Genomic DNA, 22,099 nt, shown 5'->3' with positions numbered 1-22,099 from the left:
CGTTTTAACCGTTCTTCATAGGGCTGTTGCTGTAGCCCCCTGATCATTTTGGTTGCTCTTTTCTGCACCTCCTCAAGCTCTGCAATATCCTTTTTTAGGTGTGGTTACCAGAACTGTACACAGTATTCCAAGTGTGGTCTCACCATAGATTTGAACAAGGGCAGTATGAAATCAGGAGTTTTATTTTCTATTCCTTGTCTAATTATGGCCAGCATGGAATTTGCCTTTTTCACAGCAGCTGCACACTGGGTTGACATCTTCATTGAGCGATCCACTACCGCCCCAAGATCCCTTTCTTGGTCTGTCGCTGCCAGCACAGATCCCATCAGTGTATATGTGAAGCTGGGTTTTTTTGCCCCAATATGCATCACTTTACACTTGCTCACATTGAATCTAATTTGCCATTATAATGCCTATTTTTCCCGTTTGTATAGATCCTTTTGGAGCTGTTCACAGACCAATTTTGTTTTAACCACCCTAAATAATTTGGTGTCATCTGCAAACTTGGCCACCTCGCTGTTCACCCCCAACTCCAGGTCATTGAGCAGGTTGAAAAGCACCGGTCCAAACACAGATCCCTGAGGAACCCCACTGTTCACAGATCAGTAAGATAAGTACCCAGTTTGCTGGGGGTAAAGTGTAGACAACTGGGGAAGGCAATGGCAAACCACCCTGTAAACATTGTCTGCCTAGCAAACAGGACAACTGCCCGCTCCTTGACTCCTCTTTTCAACCCAGCTTTTCAACCCATTCCCCCAGCTCCATCCCCCACAACTATCATTACAGCCATTCCCCCCTGCTCCCCACACCCATCATGTTAACTGGTTTGATCGCATGGGTATGTTACATATAGAATCTGCCATAGAATCATATAGTTGGAAGGGGCCATACAGGACATCTAGTCCAACCCCCTGCTCAATGCAGGATCAGCCTAGAGCATCCCTGACAAGGGTTTGTCCAGCTTCTGCTTAAAGACTGCCAGTGAGGGGGAGCTCACCACCTCCCTAGGGAGCTGATTCCACTGTCAAACAACACTTACTGTAAAAGTTTTTTCCTAATATCCGCCCTCAATTTAAATCCATCATTGCGAGTCCTATCCCCTGCTGCCAACAAGAACAGCTCCCTGCCCTCCTTTAAGTGACAGCCCTTCAAATACTTGAAGAGAGCAATCCTGTCCCCCCTCAACCTCTTCTCCAGACGAAACATTCCCAACTCCCTCAACCTTTCCTCGTAGGGCTCGATCTCCAGGCCCTGATCATCCTCGTTGCTCTCTGCACCCGCTCGATTCTGTCCACATCTTTTTCGAATTGAGGCCTCCAGAACTGCACAACATACTCCATACGACTGACAGGTTGTTGTTTTCCCTGCTGGTTGTTTCAGTTGTTTTTGGACCAATGTTATATTGTTCTGATTTTACTGCAGTTACCCACGTTTCTTTGAAAAAAGTGGGCATCTAAGTGTTCTAAATAAATAAAATACTCTCCCACTGCCAAAGAAAATCAGGTTTCCAGTCTTTAGGGCTGCAACTAGAGATTTGGAAGGGCCCTGGGGAAATGCAGGATTTCCAGACACTTGGGAAGAAGGACCCAGTACCCAGAGGGTGCTCTTGGGCTTTTTCCTCCATCCAAAGAGTAGTTGCCTTTTAGTTTGGTTCACCAGCACCATCTGACGGTGAGATGAAGAAGAACAGGACAGAGCACATTGCCATTATTATCTATATACTATTTTCCAAGTGTGCCTCCAATCTGCAGATAATCCGCAGATCAGGGCCACACTTGCACTAAACAGATGTTTCTGCAAACTTAGGGGACCTCCTAGATATGCAGAAAAATCTGACATAAAAACAGTGGGGTTTAAATTCCCCTCAAAATAAAAGATCTGTGAATGGGCAAGTAAGACCTTTCCACAAACCTGAAAAGGTCCCCAGGTTTGCAGAAAAACATGCAATCTTAAAAAAAAAAATGGCGGCTTTAAAAAACCCAGATATGATCAAAGGAGCACGCGTAGCTTTAAGCAAAGGATACTTTCAGTGGCTGTTGCTAGGCAACCACAGTATTCCAGGCTTGGTTCTCTCAGTAAAAGGCAGGGGGAGGGGGAGGGCCCTTTCCAAGTCTATTTTGGTTTTTAAGGGAGGACTCACTGGAGCCAGGCCTGGCTAGGCTTGCCAGCTCCAGGTTGGGAAATTCCTGGAGATTTTGTGGTGGAGTCTGAGGAGGGAGGGGAGATGCCTCAGCTGAATATAATGCTATAGAGTCCACCCCCTAAAGCAGCCATTTTCTCCAGGGGGACAGATCTCTGGTGTTTGGAGTTGTAATTCTGAGAGATCTCCAGGTCCCACCTGGAGGTTGGCAACCCTAAGCCTAGAAGCAACCTCTGGGTGACTTGATATCACCCGACTTGCATGACTCAGCAAGGCCAGGTTGTTTGCTACTGTTCAACAGCAGCCACCCTATGAAAGCCAGTGTGGTACAGCAGTTAGAGCCAGTTGGGTCTGGAAGATCCAGGTTCGATTCCCCATCTTCCTGTGGAAGCTCACTGGGTGATTTTGGACCAGTCATATATTTTCAGCCTATCTCACAGGGTTGTTATGTGGATAATAAGGAGAGAATAATATAAGTTGCTTTGGTCCCCACTGTGGAGAAAGGCGGAGTATAAATTAAGTAAATAAATATAGCTGAAGATGGGAGGCAGATAAAGGTAGGTTGGTGAATGGCTAAGAGGCTGAGAATGAGGCTGGGAAAGAGGCGATGGGGTTGCCGGGAAGATGGGAATGAGGAAACAGTGTGGGGTGGGGGACACAAGGAACACAAGTCCTTGAGGGTTCCCTACATGCAAGTGGGCCTGGCCCAGTGGCCGGCACCACACAACGGGGCCACAGTCTTCCTAGGCAGAGGCTGACGAGGGGGGAGGGGAGAGGAAAAGCTTAAGGCAGAGGGGCACATAAGGTAGGTTGGCTGTTGGGTGGCCAGGAGATGGGGTGGCCACCTTCAGGTTGAGAAATTCCTAGAAATTTGGGGTTTGGAGCCAGGGGAGTTTGAGGTGGGGAGGGACCTCAATGCCATAGCCTCCACCCTACAAAGAAGCCATTTCATCCAGGGGAACTAGAGTTGCCAACCTCCAGGTGGGGGCTGGAGTTCACCCAGAATTACAACTGCTGTCCAGATGAGAGATCAATTCCCCTGGAGAAAATGGGGTAAACTCTATGGCATTATGCCCTGCTGAGGTTGCTTCCTTCCCCGAGCCTTGCCCCCACCCCCAACACTTCATCCCCAAATCTCCAGGAATTTCCCAACCAGGTGCTGGCAACTGTAGAGAACTGATCTCTGTAGTAGATCTGTTGCGATTCCAGATCTCCAGGACCCACCTGGAAATTGGCAACCCTAGAAGGAGAGAAGGAAGTGGGGGGAAGGGGGCTTTCAGAAAAGGGAAAGAGGAAATAGTGAGGGAGGGGGAAATGAGATGCCTCCCACAAGTCCTTGTGGGTTCCACTGGTACCTGCCTATTTCCTCTTGTCATGTTCTCCCTAAAATAAGGAGGAAACTTTTCAACCCTAGCAATATAGATTTTTTTGTGTGGGGGGGACCCCTTGGCATGAATGGATTGAAGCACTGTTCTGTGCTCCAGGCCCTCTTGTAAGAAGGTAGCCAACATGTAATCTGGACAGTTTAAGATGTTTTCAAGCTCATATTTACTGCTGCCTGAACAACACAACAGTCTAAGGCATGGATCTTCAAAGTGACGCCCATAGCACCTGCCACCACCTTTTCGGGTGCCCATACCAAATTATTTTAGAAAGTGGGCACGGCCAGGTGACACTTTTGCCCAGTAGGGCTTCTGACTGGCTGTGCAGATGAAAAGGCATTCTATTAAACAGAGCTTTAGCCTGAAATGTTGAGGAGTTGATATTAAAGCTATATATAACCTCACTCCCTGATGCTTTGTGATTGGCTCCACCTGCTACGGCAGCCATTTTGTGGCTGCGCCCACCACTCTGTGTCAGATTTCCAAAGGTGCCCGCAGACTCAAAGAGGCTGGGGGTCTTCTTGGTCGAAGGAAAGTCAGCTGTGGCCCAGAGCCCTCAACTGGCAGTCCCTGGAGCAAATCCAGCCCCCCCCCCCAGTAGCACAGCGCCTGATCCCATGTGACAGCAGAGGTGTTTTCGGGAGATGACCCATGAAGATTCTGCAGCTTCCTCCAGCAAAAGACTTGCCGATCCCCATGGGGAAGGCCATGGATGGGAGCGCCTGTGGGTGGAATCTGTCTCAGCTTTGGGCCAACCACTGTTAAGAAAGTCCGTCCCCCCCTTGAGATCCCTTCATTTGACACCGTTCAGTCCCAACTCAAGACTCTCCTACATGCAGCAAGATGCGCAGATCTTCCTGCACTGCTGGTTCCGCCTTCGTAGCTTGCCAACAGCACAGATCTCTTGCTCCGTGGCACCCCATTTCTTTTGGTGACCCCCAGCGTAGCGCCCAACAATTGGCAGAACAAAGGGCAATGTAAGGGTTCGGGCTGGCTAGGAGTCATTTATTGGCTGTGTAACAAAGGAAAAGCTGAAATAAACCCAGCTGGTGACGAGACAGGCCAGAAGCAGCTGCCTCACTGTGAAGAAGCCATGATGCTGGAGACACCTGCAGAAAAAAGAGAAGGAGGATCAGAAGCAGCTTCAGATAAGAGTCAGAACTAGGTCAGGGTCTCCCACAGCTGGCAGTGGCTCTCGGACAGTCCCTGCCCTGATACTTGGTATGCAAAATAGCTGAATGATGCAAAGGAAATCATGCAAATACTCTGAATGCACACAGGGCACAGTGTAGCTTTTCTTGGCATGGAGTTCAGAGAGCCTGGCCTGCTGCAAGGACCTGTCTGGTTCGGAGGGAAGCGGCAGGATGAGGCGAGAGAGATGCTTACTGTCAAAGTCTATCTTCTCCACAATGTTTTTGGGTTTGACGCTCTCCTCCTGGTTGCAGATGAAGATGGTCCCTGGCTCTGGCTCTGTCCAGCCGTACTTGCTCATCCAGGACTTCAGTTGGTTGTCTGCAAGGAAGGAGGGTTGGGGGTGGAGATTAAAGAAGATTTGACTGTGAGGGGAAGAGGAACTGCTAAAGCTTTTATCCAGCCCCCAGCCCAGGAAGGATCCTATCCACCACTGGAGAGAGCCCAGAATGGTTACCAGCTAATTTCTTCCTTCCATCCACCCATAAGCCCAATGATTTCTCTTGTATCATAACATATAATGGCTGACATGGAAGCCAGGAAGCCTATTCCTTTTGTCTGCGTTTCTAGGAAAGCTCTAGAGTGATGCCCTGCCAGAGCAGACCCCAGGGGCCTTCTAGTCCAGGAATCCATTTCCACCCAAGCAGCCAACCAGCTGCCCCAAAGGGTCAGCAAACAGGCCTCCCCCTGGTGCTGCCTGCTAGAACTGCCATCCAGAGATTTACTGCTTCTGGACATGGAGGCTCTCTTTAGTCACCATGGCTAGTAGTCACTGCTGGATCTCTCCTCCACAAGTCTGCTTAATCCCCCTTTCAAACCATTTGGCCATCCCCCATTGACAGCGACTGAAAATATACTTCTTTTTGCCGATACTCAAAAAGCCCTGCTAACAAAAAACAAGCTCTCGCTTGCAGGAGGTGATGGCAGAGGAGTGGTCACTATGCTCGATCCAATAAAAACAAGACCCGACTAAGGCCTCTCAGAAGTCTCCCAAGGACTCAGGAGTCTCCCACCCCCTGAACTCTTGAGATGAAAAGGAAGGCTTGGTGTCACTCACCCGTGAGGTCCCCTAGCATCTTGGCCAGCAGCCACCGATCGATGTGTTGGTATGTGATCCCCACCACGTGGCAAATAACTGCAAGAGAGAAGGCAGGTAGGTTCAAAACTGTCACTTGTAAACAGGGCTCAAAAAACCGCAAGCTGCAGTGGGGTTTCAGATCCCGGCTTCAGGAAAACCCTGGGCCGCTGCTGTTGGTATCTGTGCCAACAAATTGCATGAAGACGGTTAAAAGCTAGGTAGGCAGGCAGTGGGAGAGTCGGCTGTGGGAAGAGGCTGCAGAACAGGAGGCGCGATTTATAAGCCGCTGTGACTAGGGAGCCAGCATTCCATTTGCAATGAGCCACAGGGGATGTTGATGCTAAGGAGACTGGGAAGAACTCCCTGTTACATTGGTAAATTCATAGCGCAGCTGAGGAAGGTGACTGACTGGCCAGAGCAAAGGAAGGAGGCATGAGGACAGGCACTGGGCAAAGTAAAACAGTGTGGGGCCATTCATTATTCTTGACTGGCACCCTCTCAAGCTCAGAAAAGCTTCTGTGATGGACAGTCAAATAAAAACACACAGAACGTCATAGTTTCAGGGCAGAAGAGCAACTGCAGAGAGAAGACATCATGCTGCACTTACATTTCCTAACTGAATCTTCAAATCCAGTGATCCCATCCAGGAGGTCCATGTTTTCATCCAGCGCTTGCTTTTTTTTTTTTTAAGGAAGATGAAGAAGAGTTGGTTTTTATATGTCAATTTTCTCTGCCTTTTTAAAGGAGTCTCAAACTGGCTTACAATCACCTTACTTTCTCCTCCCCACGACAGACACCTTGTGAGGTAGGTGGGGCTGAGAGTTCGGAGAACTGTGACTAGCCCAAGGTCACCCAGCTGGCATTATGTGTAGGAGTGGGGAAACCAACCAGGTTCACCAGATTAGTGTCCGCCGCCCATGCAGAGGAGTGGGGAATCAAACTCAGTTCTTCAGATCAGAGTCCACCACTACACTACAAGAAGACATGTGTGTGTGTAAAGTGCTGTCAAGTCGCAGCCAACTTATGGTGACTTGCTTTTGGGGTTTTCTTGGTAAAAGACTCACAGAGGTGGTTTGCCAGTGCCTTCCTCTGCACAGCAACCCTGGTATTCCTTGGTGGTGTCCCATCCGAATACTAACCAGGGCTGACCCTGCTTAGCTTCTGAGATCTGACAAGATCAGGCTAGCCTGGGCCATCCAGGTCAGGGCACAAGAAGTCATACCCCATTGCTATCTCAGGTCAAAGTTGAGGAGATGCTGCCTCCAACCCACCCACCACGTAAGCAAGGACAGTAGAAGTGCTGAACTTTATACACAGAGGCCAGTAATGAAAATCAATAAAATATTTACAAACGCCAAAGAAGTGCTGTTAAAACAATAACAAAGCTTACCCAGAAGGCTTGGAAGTGGCAGGTCTCCAGAAGCTCACCCAAGTATAAAATCTGGCGGATGGGTCTCTCCTCTTGCTGGAAGGGAGGGCATCAAGGAGAAAATAGTAGTGGGGAAATATTTGGGGCCTTCTGTACCATGCCTTACAGATGAGTCAGCTTTAAAGAAAAATACCACCACCATCCCAGCAGATTACAGAGCCTTGGTTAAAGTTTGCTACAACCATAGTGAAAACAACCTTTACCCACTGGGGCAAGAGCATATTTCCAAAGCATGTACACAGCCAGTGGTCTTTAAGGGGACCCCAGACAAGATCCCCCCTCCTAAGGTAAGCCTCACCACTGACTTTTTTTCAAGGTATAAGTGAAGGAAAAACACCGGCATATAGCCAAGAGAAATAAAGAGTTGGACAAGCTGGAACGTGTCCAGAGGAGGGCAACAAAGATGGTGAGGGGTCTGGAGACCAAGTCCTATGAGGAAAGGTTGAAGGAGCTGGGTATGTTTAGCCTGAAGAGGAGAAGACTGAGAGGGGATATGATAACCATGTTCAAGTACTTGAAGGGCTGTCATACAGAGCAGGGTGCTGAGTTGTTTTCAGAAGGTCAGACCAGAATCAGTGGATTGAAATTAAATCAAAAGAGTTTCCGTCTAGTCATTAGGAAGAATTTTCTATCAGAACAGTTCCTCAGTGGAACAGGCTTCCTCGGGAGGTGGTAAGCTCTCCTTCCCTGGAGGTTTTTAAGCAAAGGCCATCTGTCAGCAAGGTTGAAGGAGCTGGTTATGTTTAGCCTGAAGAGGAGGAGACTGAGAGGGGATATGATAACCATCTTCAAGTACTTGAAAGGCTGTCATATGGAGGATGGTGCCGAGTTGTTTTCTGTTGCCCCAGAAGGTTGGACCAGTACCAACAGGTTAAAATTAAATCAAAAGAGTTTCCGTCTATACATCAGGAAGAATTTTCTAACAGAGCGGTTCCTCAGTGGAACAGGCTTCCTCAGGAGGTGGTAAGTGCTCCTTCCCTGGAGGTTTTTAAGCAGAGGTTAGATGGCCATCTGTCAGCAATGCTGATTGTGACCTTAGGCAGTTCATGAGAGGGAGGGCATCTTGGCCATCTTCTGGGCATGGAGTAGGAGTCACTGGGTGTGTATGGGGGAAGGTAGTTGTGAATTTCCTGCATTGTGCAGGGGGTTGGACCAGATTACCCTGGTGGTCCCTTCCAACTCTATGATTCTATGCTTCTCAGGGATAGAAGTACTCTACCATGGTCCTGCTCAGGGGCCTCAATCCAACTAGGGGGTCTTAAATGCTATCTGTAATTAGTTTAAGCCCTCACTGATTTCCACTGGACCTCATGTGTAGGGCAAGGTTCAAGGCGGGTTCCAAGTCTACCTATAAACACTGCATGACACAGTGGGTTTATTTATTAAACACTATTCATAGTCCTCTTTCTCACTGAACCTCAAGGAGGATTACACAATGTAAATGAATGCAATCAATAGGACGATAACCATATAAGCAATGTGATAGGACTGGGACTGCAGAAATGCAAAAGGATGCTGAAATCCGAACAAAAGTATCAAATATGTTCACGGGAGCCTTCCTGACCTCCTCAGGCAGGCCATTCCACAGGACGGAGCCACTACAGGGAAGGCACATGCAGTGGCAGTTGCTGACCTTTCCTAGTTGGGAGGGAGGCACCTGCAGAAGGCCCTGCTCAGATGAGCGAAGTTGTCCTGGAGGGGACATAAGGGAGCAAGGCAATTAGATCCTTACACCAAGATTTCCCCAGACAGGAATAAGCCTTCCTCCCTCAAAGGAGGACCATGACTCCCCTTCTTAAGATCTAACGCTTAAATTTACTATTCTAGGATTGAAATACCATTTATAGGGCAAAATGTTTAAAGCCCTTCACAAATGTTGTGTCAGTAAACTTGTATGGTAGGCCAAGAACGTCACCACAATGCAGAGGAAGGATGAGGCTGAGAAGATGCTGGCTTTCCTAAAAACATCTACAAGATCACTGGATCCCTTCTGGCTTGTAGCTCTGTTTCTCCGCAGTGGTGCAGCACTAGCTCCCCCTTCAATAAAGGATACATGAGCCTGATCAATCATGCACTTGCAGAGGGTGAAGTCTGTGTGGGGCAGGTTGGTCAAGGCTTTCAAGAGGATCTGGGCTGTCACCGTAGTTTGGAAGAAGGCAGGGTTAAACTGATACCTGGACAAGAAAAAAGTCTCACTTGGGATTTTAGGCAGAGAGGATAGGCACGATTCCACCTCCACCAATCCCTTCGACAGCATCAACTGCTTTACATCAGCATCGGCTTGCACCCAACCAAGTCTCTGCGCAAAGTCCCCTCCTTTCTCTTCTGTCCACAGAGCAGCACAACACACAAGGGTGGAAGCATGAATTCATCCATTGACCCCCTTGAGGGACCCCCAAACCCATAGATGTTCCTGCCCACAGGTCCTGCAGCCCCAGGAATGATTTCCCCAAGAATTGCAAGGAAGCCAGGAGCAGAGAGGAACACAGGAAGATCCATATATTTTGTTAGATGCAGGCCAGCGTCTCCCAACTATGCAAGACACTTCAATCACAGTCCAGTTTTACGGAGGAGCAATTGAGATCTTGAGAGCCACCAGGACAGCTGAGCCAAGATTTCTCAAGGACATTACAGTGCCCCTCCACTCCCCAAGAACAAGCAAGACTGTGGAGAAAGGAGATATAAAAACATTTTTAAAGGACAAAAAAGAAACATTCACTCACAGCTTCAGCACAGCCAGGTTGGCCTCCAAGTCATAGGCGTTCTCCTTGGCCTGGGTCTCCACATAGCGTTCCAAGGTTGCCAAGTTCTCTGGGTTATATCTGAAATGCAGGAAGGGTCAGGAGGTGGTATGGGAAGGAGCCTGTAAAAAGCAGTGCCGCTTCCGGTTCCAGCCTCCCAAGGGGGACCCACCTTCTTTAGAAGGGACCACTCACTTGCTGGGTCTTTTCCAAAGGGCACTTGGGGACTGTGGAGAAGGAGTCTGTGGCATTTTCTTTCGCTGCTTATTTTTAAAATTTGTTTACAGTGTTGTCCTTTTCTCTAGATTTAAGCATATTCTTTTGATTGCTTCAACTTCCGCAGTTAGTTTGTTGCAGCCAAAATGAACAGGGATCTTGGGACACTGCAGAGATCAATAGGTCTGGAGCCTCCATCACATGCACAAGTGTGTCTACCTTGCTGCTGAAATGTTTCTCCTTTCTTCTCACATACACTGTTAAGTGCGTAACAGGTTTAGAAATCTAAACAACGGAAGGGCTTCTCAGGACATGGGCAGGAGAGAAACTGAACAAGCCCATTAAAAAAAGATCTTCTGTCCACCAAATTCAGGTCTTGTGCTGTCCACAAATCCAGAAGATCTCTTATTTCTAGTTACCTTAGATTTGACTATGGTTCTATTGGAAACATTAAAAAACCTAAACAAGAGAGTTGTGCCAAATCAGCCCACGGATCCATCCAATATAGCATCCCGTTTCCTGCAGGAGGCCAATCAGATGCCTCCAGAAATCTCACAGGCAGCCGGGCTTGAAGGAGTTGCCTCCACAATTCTTCACCTGCACTTCTAAGTCAGAGGTGCCTACACACTTTACAATCAAACGCTTTTGCTTCAGACTGTGTAGGGGTGTGCATGCAGAGTAAAATATAGAAAAGGAGGGACAGAAAGGATCCCACCACTGCCTTCCTGCTTTTGCTAGGCAAGAGCAGATGATATATATGGTATATGCATAAAACTCACATATACACACACAAGCTTGCTCCAGCTAAAGACATTTCATGAGGCAAGCTTTTGTCCACGGACAGGGTTGCCAACCTCCAAGTGGTGCTGGAAACCACCCAGAATTACAGCAGATCTCCAGACCACAAAGATCAGCTTCCCTGGAAAAAAATGGCTGCTTGGGGGGGACGGGACGACACACTCTCATTATGACCCTGCCACGGCCCCTCTCGCCCTTCCCTAAGGAAGGAATTCCCCCACCTGGGGTTGGCAACCCTCCCACTACAGCTTCTGCCACAACAGCCTGGCCCAGTCTTTAAAGTGCCCCCAGATACCTTCTGCTCGTTTGCTTCTGCCGCTGCCAGAGACGGCAAAAGGAGGCGGGGAAGTAAACAAGGGACTTTTCCAAAAAGGCTGGCGCGATGCAAGGAGAGAAGGACTCGGATCAGCCCTTCCAGGAAACCATGCAGCGACTAACGAAAACACCCCAGAAAACGTGAAAGACTGATAACAGATAGGAAAATCAATAACCGCCCCGGCCGCGTCCCGCCCTCACGCTGGTACCTGTCGATCCCCTTCAGCAGTTTCCCCACGTTGGCCCGCATCTGCTCGAAGAGCGCCATGACGGATGGAGCCGGCAGGGGAGGCCGGAAAACGAAGGGAGGCCCGTAACTTCCGGGGGAAGTAGGGAAAGAGAGCACTTCCGCCGAGGCCTGACGGCGAAGGAGTCAACGCACCATAAACGTGAAAGCGACAGAGCGCCCTCGCCCTTGCGCGCATGCGCTTGCGAAAGGAGCCGAGTGCGCGTGCGCTCAGTCAAGAGCGCGCCCTCGCCGGAGGCTCCGCCCCCGCCCGTCGGTTGAAGACTCGCCTTGTGGGGGGGCGGTTTGCTCGGGTTGTTTTCCTCTGTGAGGGCTAGAAGCGTTAGTGTTTAGTTTTGTTTGTGTGGCTGAAGGACGTTTTTGTGACCAGCCCGGATTTTGCGCGCGTTGTTTAAAACCATAAATGTTAAGGACGGGTGCGTGGTGCTTTCAAGTCGCAGCCTTTAAGGCAGGGATGGGGAACCTCAGGCCCGGGGGCCATATGCGGCCCCCGAGGACATTTTTTTGTGGCCCTCGGGAGCTCTGGGGCCCTGCCGCGGAGGCATGGTGCAGGGCAGCCCTCCCTGGGGCCTCGTTTGCTCAGGCACACCGCTGGCTGCCCTCCCGCCTGGGACGGGGGAGCGGGAGCGCCCTCCAGGCCTTCTCTGCGTGGTGTGCCCTGGGGTTGCCAACCTCCAGTTGGTGGCTGGAGACCTGGCAACCCTAGCCTCTCCCCCCCCCACCGGAAGATCTACACCTGGTATGGCCCCTGAATGATGTTGTAAATGCGCAAATGGCCCTTGGCAGGAAAAAGGTTCCCCACCCCTGCTTTAAGGCAACCGAGAAGCAGAGGCGGTTTGCCGGTCCCTTCCTCTGCAGAGCCTGCGTGGTGGTCTCCCATGCAAGTGCCGACCCTGCTTAACATCTGAGATCAGATGAGATCGGTCTCCACCACGCTGTCTCCCCTCCAGGAAGAAGAGTACATTTGATATATGTGTTCTTTGTGCATATAGAATCATAGAGTTGGGAGGGACCACCAGGGCCATCGAGTCCAACCCCCTGCACAATGCAGGGAATTCACAACTACCTCCCCTCCCCCCCACACACACAGCCCTAGTGAACAGAAGATGGCCAAGATGCCCTCCCTCTCATCATCTGCCTAAGGTCACAGAATCAGCATTGCCATCTAACCTCTTCTTAAAAACTTCCAGGGAAGGAGAGCTTACCACCTCCTGAGGAAGCCTGTTCCACTGAGGAACCGCTGTGTCTCCAGACCCCTCATATAAAGGGGTCTAGGAGCATCCCATCCAAGTTCTCTGCCTGGTTTAGTGGTCTCCAGACCCCTCATATAAAGTTAGAATAGAATAGAAATTTTATTTATACCCCTCCCTCCCTGTGGAACTGGGCCAAGTCCTGCAGGGTGGAGTCTCATTAGACAGAGATGGAGCCAGTTAACAGTCTGGGACTCTACAAGACCACCTACCCTTACCACCCTCTGTGCTCCCTTCATTTATCCTCTAGCGGCTTCTTGCAGGTGCCAGGATCCAGGTTAGCTGTCACCTGGGCCAGTTGTGGTGTGGTGTAGTGGTTAAGATCGGTGGTTTGGAGTGGTGGACTCTGATCTGGAGAACCAGGTTTGATTCCCCACTCCTCCACATGAAGCCAGCTGGGTGACCTTGGGCTAGTCACACTCTTTCAGCCTCACCGGCCTCACAGGGTGTCTGTTGTGGGGAGGGGAAGGGAAGGTGATTGTAAGCAGGTCTGAGAGAAAGTCGGCATATACAAAACCAACTCTTCTTCTACTCTGTGAAATGCACTCACAGATGACGCTAGTGTCCCGCCTGCCGAACTTGTTTTGTTTCCACAGGGCAAGCGAGGCCTGATTGTTTAAGATGGCCTTTGGCGTGTAATCCACAAATTGGGCGTGTTTTGTTAGTGGGATGGTGCCACATATTTTAATGGTTTAATATTTTAATGTTAATATTTTATATTTGTAATCTGTTTTATGCTGATTCTGTATGATTGCATGCTACCTGCTCAGCCTGCATGTTGGTTAATGGATAACATCACTTGCCCAGGGCATTATAAGTCTTTACTGCTACCTCCTCCGAAAGCTGGATATGAGTCCAGTAGCACATGAGAAACTAATAAGGCTGTTGGGATAGAAGCTTTCAAGAGACAAAGCTCCCTTCAACATCTGACAAAGAGAACTTTGACCTTCGAAACCCAGAAATCTTGTTGGTCTCTCGGGTGCTCCTGGACTTGAATCTGGCCATTCTAGTGCAGACCAACATGACAACCCTCTGAAATGCCCCCGAAAGGAGACTGATTCTGTACAAGCCTGGCTCTGGGTGTGCTAGCTGGCTGACCTCCTACCTGCTTAGTCTCTACACTTGTTAATAAGTGGACTAGTCTACAAAGGTGTCACAAATTGCTAGTGCTTTCTCCTCCAAAAAGAGATGGATCCTGTATTTCTGCCTCAAGAAAGAAGAAGACAAAGCAACATGGTCTTCATGCCCCAGCTGTTGTCACCGGAGGTCTTAGGAGGGCTGAGAAAGCAACCGTGCTTCAAATCAGGAAGCAGAGCCCTGAGACACTTATCGGTGCCCTGACCACATTGCTGTTTGACGCCTACGCAGAAGGACACACACTCAGCAGCCTCCGCTTTGCGGGTGGGAGAACGCTGAACAATGGATGCCCAAGAAAGAGCAGCATTAGACATTTCCACCAGAAACCCTCAAGAAGACTTTGAGCTGCTGCAAAGAGTTGGCGGGGGAACCTACGGGGAAGTCTACAAGGTAACTGCACCTTTCTTTCTTGAAGCACCAGCTTGTAGTATCGTGCATCTTGTGGCTTACTGATTTCACTGCCCTGTTTTTCATCAAACGGGTTTTTTTGTTTCAGGCTGTAACTGATAAAGCTAATATGGTTTAAAAGAAAGAAAGGCACTTTTTAAAATATGATATCCAGAGGTCATGAGTTCCACAGGTTACCAGGAAAGCCAACATGGGTTTATTCTTCTTCTTTTTTAATCTGGTTCTCGAGCCCAGGGTGACATACATTACTCTCCCTCCCCCCCAGTTTTTCTTCACAACCACTTGTAAAATAGGTTATGCTGAGTGGTTGTGACTGTCCCGAGGTCATGTGCAGCCCAGTCTAATATATGTTCACATAGAAAGAAGTCTGCTAATGTTCAGTCTGCTAATGTTGCTCAGATCCTGGTAAGCATCTACAGGATTGTATTCCTTGTGAGATTCTAGGCTGAGTGCGAATCAGAACATGGGCCTCCTTGGACTGTCCACAGCTTTGCATGGTTGCATGTGTCCACCACATCTTCCTCCATGGCATGCAGGCTACACTTCAATAGGTGTAGCTTTCTTCTACCTTTCATCTCCAGGTCAGGAAAATCTGTCCCCTTTTGATTTCTGCCTACCACAGAAAACCTTATCAGTTGAAAATACAAAAAAAAAAGGAGTTGTCAAAAAACAACAGCTGAACACAGAGGTCCCCTCAAAAGCTGATAATGGAGGGGAAGGATCATTCTATGAACAAAACTGGAGATTAATTTCAGATGATGCATCGGAGTAAAGTACACAGAGCCAAATCAAGGAAGATTAGTTAGTATTGGTGGGAACAACCCCCACAAGCCAAGTCAGAGGAATGATAAAGGAATACATTTGAAGAGACTGCATCTGAGTACAGACAGAGTACATTTCTCTCACCATTGGAGCAGCCAAATGTTACACAACTGGGTTAAGGGACATAGCTGCCAGGTAGATGTGAGCCCTGGTACATGTTAAAGAAAATGACCATGGCCTCGGTTTGGGGAAAATGGAAGTGTTCGATGGGATGATCAGGGGCCTGGAGATCAAGCCCTACAAGGAACAGCTGAGGGACTTGGGAATGTTCAGTCTGGAGAAGAGGAGGTTGAGGGGGAACATGATTGTTCTCTTTAAGTATTTGAAAAGTTGTCACTTAAAGGAGGCTAGGCAGCAAAGGATAGGACTCGAAATACTGGTTTCAATTATGGGTGGAAAGGACCTACTGGACATTAGGGGACTGCTGAACTTCTCTTACAGTAAGAGGAATTGTCTACCTAGGGAGGTGGTGAACTCCCCCCCCTTACTGACAATCTTCAAGCACAAACACTTGTCAGGGATGCTTTAGGCTGATCCTCATTGAGCAGGGGGTTGGGCTAGGTGTGTATGCCCCCTTCCAACTGTATGATAATCTTCACATCTGTGGCCACCATTTTTCCCAGGAGATGTCCCCTTCCAGGTACACCTGAGTGGCTTTCCTGTTTAGTCTTGCACCTGGGTCCCTTTGCCAAGAGGTTAGCCTTTTATTAACAAGGCCCTAATTTGCCCCCCCTGTTCACTGCAGCATAATGCATAGAAACACACATGCTTCTGCACCCAGCCGGTTTTTCTGTCCAAGAGACATGCAGTTCAATGAAGGCGGCTTCAGTAGCTTTCCTCTGAGTGGATGAAAACCTCACGGAACTCAGGTGATAACATCGCAGGAGCTGAGCGCTCCTTATCCTCCTCCTGATCGCTGCACTGCCAAATTTCTAGTCACTGTTCTCAGATCTTTCCCCCTATGCTGCAAATGTGGCTAGAACTGTATGTCCCTTACAGCTGCAAGGAAATCACACTTTCGTCAAGCAGATGCAGGGGAAACGCCTCTGGTTAGGCCCTCAGTGACACCACTTCAAACTGGCCGAAGTTTCCCAGCTGCAGACCAAAGGATGACGTTTGGGCTGGCTAAAAATACACCCCCCTGCTATTCCCCACCCCATCGGGAGTCCCCTAGCTTGTTTCCCAGGCTTTCTGGCTTCATTCTGCCAATGGAATATAGGTTCTCCTTGTCCCATTTCTGCACTGGATCTGTGTGTTTTGTGTTGTGTGTTTTGACTGCATGTTGTGTGTTTTGACTGCCACCACTCCAAGATACAAAAACCCAGCCTGTCAATTAACCAGTGCCTTGGGGACCCTGGTAAGGCTGCCTCTGAGCAAATTCAAAGGGCAGAGCTTCCAGTTACCTTAGCCCCCCTGTTAGTGCGTTCTTTAGTGTGTAAGAGTGGTCTTTGTGTGTGGGTGAGATTTCAGGCACAGCCTGCTTTCTTAAACATAAAAGAAGCTTTATTACAAAATATTAAACTAGAGCACGTATATGGAAAATAGCCATTATAGTAAGAGATACAGATACCGTATAAGGAAATAAAAAACAAAACCAAATATCTAAATTAGTTGCATCATGCTAGTTAGCTTCAGATGGAGCAAACAAATCCCCCCCACATCCAGCATCTCAGGAATGGGTTTCCACGTGTCTTGGGGCTGAACTCCCTTTCTTCTCGTCTCTCCTCTCACCCCATCCCTCACCTCTCACCCCATTCCACTCCACCTACGCACAAACGAAGGGTTCACCTTTTAGCCCTTCTGCCTGATGGGGTCAAGCTTCCCTCTGTAATAACCAGGGCACTTCACCTCTCCCAATCCCTAGTCAGATATCTTGCTCACCTGGGCCACTCCGGGTCCCCTCGGCACATAGCTTAGGGTTGCCAGGTCCTCCCTCTCTGGGGGGAAGTTTTTAGGGCGGAGCTGGGGCGTTTGGGGGGTTTCGGTGGTAAAGCGGCCCACCGTGCTGAGGCGCTTCCAGGTGTAAACTCCCCACTCCCGAGCCAGTCAATGGATTGGCTAGCAATTGCCCACCAATCCAAGTGACATGGCAACCCTAACGTAGCTCTGCGTTTTATGATGCTCATCCATCAGGCCCTCTTTAGCAGCTGTGCCAAATGACGGGTTTCAGGCTGAACCCCGTTCCTGTTTCTCATGACTTCCCTCCCTTGGGAAAATCAACAGTTTGCCATGGAGTCAGGAACCCCCATCATAACACTCCTGTCGTATGATTAGGGTTGCCAACTTCCAGGAGGTGGCTATAGATCTCCCACTATTATAACTGATCTCCAGGCAACAGAGATCAGTTCACCTGGAGAAAATGGCTGCTTTGGAAGGCTAACTCTATGGCATTATACCCCATTAAATGTCCAGGTATTTCCCAACCCGGAGCTGGCAACCCTAGCTATGGTTCCCTGTGCTCAGGCTTTCTTTTTTCTTAGAGACACCACTCCTAAGCTATAGATTTCTCTCCTCCACAGGCCTACATTTCTTTCATTCATAGTTGCTGCAGGTCTTGGCTATCGATAGGGTTCCCAACTCCAGGTTGGGAAATACCTGGAGATTTTAGGGGTGGAGTCTGAAGAGGGCAGGGTTTGCCAAACACCTGCTGGGATCTGGAGATCCAAGGTTGGGTAGAAAGAAAAATATATATATATGTATATAAATACTGAAAATATGCTCTACTAGGTTGATACCTGCACATATCGTATATGAGAGACATATATAAACCAGTATTGCAACTAGAACCAATCTGACCAGATGTTTGAGTAATTGGTAATAGATTTTACAATCTATACACATGCCTGGTTTGATTTGAACTGTTTGTATATGTATTTATTTCTGTAAATGTGTGCAGGCTTAACATGGTTTTTATTAACCACTGATGAAGGCCCAATAGGCCAAAATGCGTTTGGTATGTGGTTACAGATATCAAACCTAGGAAATGCCATTGTGCTATTTTAATGTTTTTAAATATTTTTAACCTTTACATAGCGCTTCAAATAAATTATATTTTCAGTATCTATATACACACACACACACACACATATTTTTCTTTCTTTCTACCCAACTTTGGGTACCAAGCTTCTGTTTTCAGGTTGGGTTTTATTCCCCTCCTTTTTTCTTCCACGCGGGATCTGGAGATCTCCAGGAATTACAATTGATCTCCAGGCCACAGAGATCAGTTCCCCTGTAGAAAATGGCTGCTTTGAAGGTCAGCCTCAATGGTATCGTACCTGCTGAGACCCTTCCCCTCCCTAAAACATGCCCTCCCCAGGCTCCGCCACCAAATTTCCAGGAATTTCCCAACCCGGAGCTGGCAATTGTATTACACACATATCACATACTAATCACAGCTTGCTATTCCTCTCTCGCCTCACAACTTTAGTGCTATATTTTGAACTTCTGGTAAGCAATTTTAAGTTATACTGGTCTCCATCTCCTCGCATCTGTAATGAAGACACGACCAGGTATCTCTGCCGATCTCAACAGCCATTTTCCTGCAGGGCATTTACCTGCTGCCAGCGGTGTGAGGAAGCACTAATACCCACCTCACCAATATAGTTTCCACCATTTCAGAACTTGGTCGAAAATTCCACATTTTAACTCACTCAGCGTAGAAAACGTCCAAATCACAGAAGTCATTTTTAACTTATTTATTTTATTAACGGTCATATTTTATTCTAATAGCGTTATCTGGTTTGTCCTTAAATCTGCCTTGTTTTTGTTGGTAAGGCTTATGGTATGCATCGCTGTATTTTTATAATGTTGGTCAAAAGACCGTAATAAATGAAATGAATGAATGCATCTTCTTTCCTCAGGCCCAGAACAAGGAAACGGGGAAGATGGCGGCTGTCAAGATTGTCAAAATTGAAGCCGGTGAGTGAGGAATCTTGCTTGGCCGCTGTCCAGAACAGAATATGCATTCTATGAATCCATCTATGAATCCCTTCTAACAAAATGGCAGCAGGAAACCACCTTGTAGCCAGGAGTTAGCTTGGAATGGGAAAGTGATAAGCTCAAGGTTATTCAGAGACACACTGTTTGGCCTGAAAAACCCACTGTGCTAAGACCAGATGCACGGATGCTGTTGTATTGCTGAGGCAGAGGCACTCTGCACATTCTCAGAAGCACGATTTTTCATGATCAAATTGTTTGTGGGCTAAGTCCCAGTGAGCCCAGGTTCAAATTAAGACCCAACGGAAATGTTTCGGACACCCAGATAACACAAACCTTAGGAAGTAGACCAGACACAAGCGTTTTGGAGGTAATTTTTTGTTGAGAAACATCACCCGAAGAGTCAAAAGCACCTTTTCTGCAGTTATAACTGGCTTTTGCTGAACATGAATGCAAACATTTCTATATTTGATATGGTAATAAATAACAATAACAACAAGAACAATACTATTAATAATACATAGGGTTGCCAGCTCCAGGTTGGGAAATACCTGGAGATTTGGGGGGTGGAGGGCGGGGTTGGGGGAGGGGAGGGACTTCAGTGGGGTATAATGCCCCAGAGTCCACCTTCCAAAGCGGCCGTTTTCTTCAGGAAAACTGATGTCTCTCACCTGTAGATCAGTTGTAATAGCGCGAGATCTCCAGCTACCACCTGGAGGTTGGCAACCCTAACAATACATTTTATTAAACTTTATGTTACTTTAGCTTTTTATTTAGCTCACAAAATTTGTCAACTTGGAGCTACCCTAGAGGAGGCACCAGGTCTACCTAGCTTGGGTCAAGAGTCCTTCCCACTGAGGTCCCTCCCGTCTCTGAATCACACTCTTCCCAGGTTCCCCACCGAAATCTCCAGGAATTTTGCAACCCAGAGTTGGCAACCCTAGTTGTAATTCCAGGAGAACTCCAGGCCTCACCAGGAGACTGGCAACCCTATGAGAGCCAGCGTAGTGCTGTGGTTTGAGTATCTGACTAGGGTCTAGGGGTCCCAGGTTCAAATCCCCACTCTGCCATGGGAACTTGCTGAATGACTTCAGGCTAGTCACACATTCTCAGCCTAACCTACCTGAAAGGGTTGTTGTTAGGATAAAATGAAAGAGAACAAGTAAGCTGCTTTGAGTTCTCATTAGGGACAAAGGTGGGATATAAATAAAGTAAAATAGTAAATAAGTTCCCTGTCTCCATATTGTCCCCTGCATCTCTCTGAGGTATGGAGTGAGGGGAGGGGAGACGAGTTTTGGACTTGGCAATAAGACTTGCTTCATCCATATACAGGGCTTAATTGGGACCTCTGTATTTACTCAAAACGAGAAGCTCTGTGAGGCTGTCTCAGCTTAGGGAAATGGTATAGAGAGACAACTTATGGTATGGAGGGGAGAGCTTAAACCCCCTCCCCATGTCACAGTCCCAAATCAAATTAGGTCCAGCCTATGGTTACCAGCTCTGGGTTGGGAAATACCTGGAGATTTGGGGGGTGGAGCCTGAGGAGGGTGGGGTTTGGGGAGGGGAGGGACTTCAATGGGGCATAATAAAGTCCACCTTCTGAAGCGGCCATTTCCCCCAGGTGAATGGATCTCTATCTCCTGGAGAGCAGTTGTAATCCTAGGAAATCTCCAGCTATCACCTGGAGGTTATGCAAAAATATAAACAGAGTCGCTTAAGGGAAAAGCTTATTTAGAAATTGCAACTACTATGGCTCAAAATAAGAATATCACTTTGTGCGCATAATATTGCAGATTAGGTATATTGGTGCAAAATATATTAAATTATAGCACTGTAAAAAGAAACTCTGACAATAGACTATTTCATTTGTATTAAACTCATACAAATAGTTTTAAAAATAATTATAGTATAGCCAATGTAATACTTCTTACAATAGGTCAATAGGACAAATAAATGAGATCCTATGGGACCTTAAACTACATCAAAGTATGTTAGTTCAACTATATGCTCTCAACAGTCTTCATACAAGAAGCTTAGGCTGTTGTTACAACTTTGTTGCATAAAGCTTGTGCTTTGAAAAGAAATTGTGAAATTAATACAGTTCAAAGCAACATAAGAAGAGGACACAAGACTGGACACAGGTAGCTGAAGAAGGAAGAAACAAGATCTTTTACCGGGGACTTGTCCCACCCTTTTGTGTCCTGGTTCATGCTTACCACGTTTTTGTGTTATATGTTGTATAACATATTTGTAACAAGATGCTCATTTATTTGTCCTATTGACCTATTGTAAGAAGTATTACATTGTCTATAGTCCTATAATTATTTGTAAAACTATTTGTATGAGTTTAATACAAATGAAATAGTTTATTGTCAGAGTTTCTTTTTACAGTGCTATAATTTAATATATTTTGCACCAATATATCTAATCTGCAATATTATGCACACCACCTGGAGGCTGGCAACCCTAGCCTGCCCCATGAGCATGCCCCCTTTTTTAACCGTTTAGAGCTGTTAGCATCCTTACAGGGTTGTTGTGAGGATATAGTGGAGAAAGGGAGAATGTTGTGAGCCACTTTGAATCCTCCTTTTGAAGAAAAGTGGAGTATAAGTAAGTACAAATCTCTGAAATGAACGATGATAATATCCTCTGTCCTGAACTCATCCAGATGATGATTGTGCCACCATTCAACAAGAGATCGTCATGGTGAAGACTTGCAAACACCAGAACATCGTAGCCTATTTTGGGAGCTACATCCGGTGAGGAACACCCCCCTGCCAATCATCTCCCCAACACCCCAATTTGGGGTTTGCTCCAGGCCTTGCGTTGTCTTATGGAGCTGCAAACTGAGGAGTAGGATCCTTCACAACATTATAGGAAATCCTGGGTTGCAAATGCATCGGAGGGTCATTTCCCCAGCATTCTTGGTTGGGACAGTCCCGCTCCCCATTTCCACCCTTCCCTCACCTACCAGGTCTCTTCCCCGACCCCATTACTCACCTTCACCTC

General features: G+C 47.6%; 2 protein-coding genes across 2 annotated transcripts in view; one reads left to right on the top strand and one right to left on the bottom strand.

The window, feature by feature from the left end:
* Positions 1 to 4,513: 4,513 nt before the first annotated feature.
* EIF3K (eukaryotic translation initiation factor 3 subunit K) lies at positions 4,514 to 11,606 on the bottom strand. Its single transcript, XM_056847593.1, has 8 exons — positions 11,500 to 11,606; positions 9,944 to 10,042; positions 9,274 to 9,394; positions 7,182 to 7,256; positions 6,399 to 6,465; positions 5,771 to 5,848; positions 4,909 to 5,034; positions 4,514 to 4,631 (listed from the first exon to the last, which is right to left on the bottom strand). The coding sequence occupies exons 1-8, from the start codon at positions 11,556 to 11,558 to the stop codon at positions 4,600 to 4,602; spliced, it is 657 nt and encodes a 218-aa protein (XP_056703571.1). The 5' UTR covers positions 11,559 to 11,606; the 3' UTR covers positions 4,514 to 4,599.
* Positions 11,607 to 14,132: 2,526 nt separating this feature from the next.
* Positions 14,133 to 22,099, top strand: part of MAP4K1 (mitogen-activated protein kinase kinase kinase kinase 1) — a 38,499-nt gene continuing 30,532 nt past the window's right edge. Inside the window, 3 exon segments of the mRNA XM_056847591.1 lie at positions 14,133 to 14,314; positions 19,015 to 19,072; positions 21,759 to 21,849. Of these exon segments, the coding sequence (XP_056703569.1) occupies positions 14,207 to 14,314; positions 19,015 to 19,072; positions 21,759 to 21,849 (257 nt within the window). The 5' untranslated portion in view covers positions 14,133 to 14,206.

This window comes from Euleptes europaea, chromosome 3, assembly GCF_029931775.1.
Source record: "Euleptes europaea isolate rEulEur1 chromosome 3, rEulEur1.hap1, whole genome shotgun sequence".
NCBI lineage: Eukaryota > Metazoa > Chordata > Lepidosauria > Squamata > Sphaerodactylidae > Euleptes > Euleptes europaea.
This window is presented reverse-complemented; position numbering and strand designations above follow the sequence as displayed.

What these genes read in the sequence shown, in the direction of transcription:
- EIF3K (XM_056847593.1), bottom strand. Translation starts at nt 11,558, where the DNA reads ATGGCGCTCTTCGAGCAGATGCGGGCCAACGTGGGGAAACTGCTGAAG. An exon ending in GCCACTTCCAAGCCTTCTGG is followed by an intron (nt 6,466 to 7,181) that starts GTAAGCTTTGTT and finishes AAAAAAAAAAAG; the next exon opens with CAAGCGCTGGATGAAAACAT. An exon ending in GATGCTAGGGGACCTCACGG is followed by an intron (nt 5,035 to 5,770) that starts GTGAGTGACACC and finishes CCTTCCTTGCAG; the next exon opens with ACAACCAACTGAAGTCCTGG.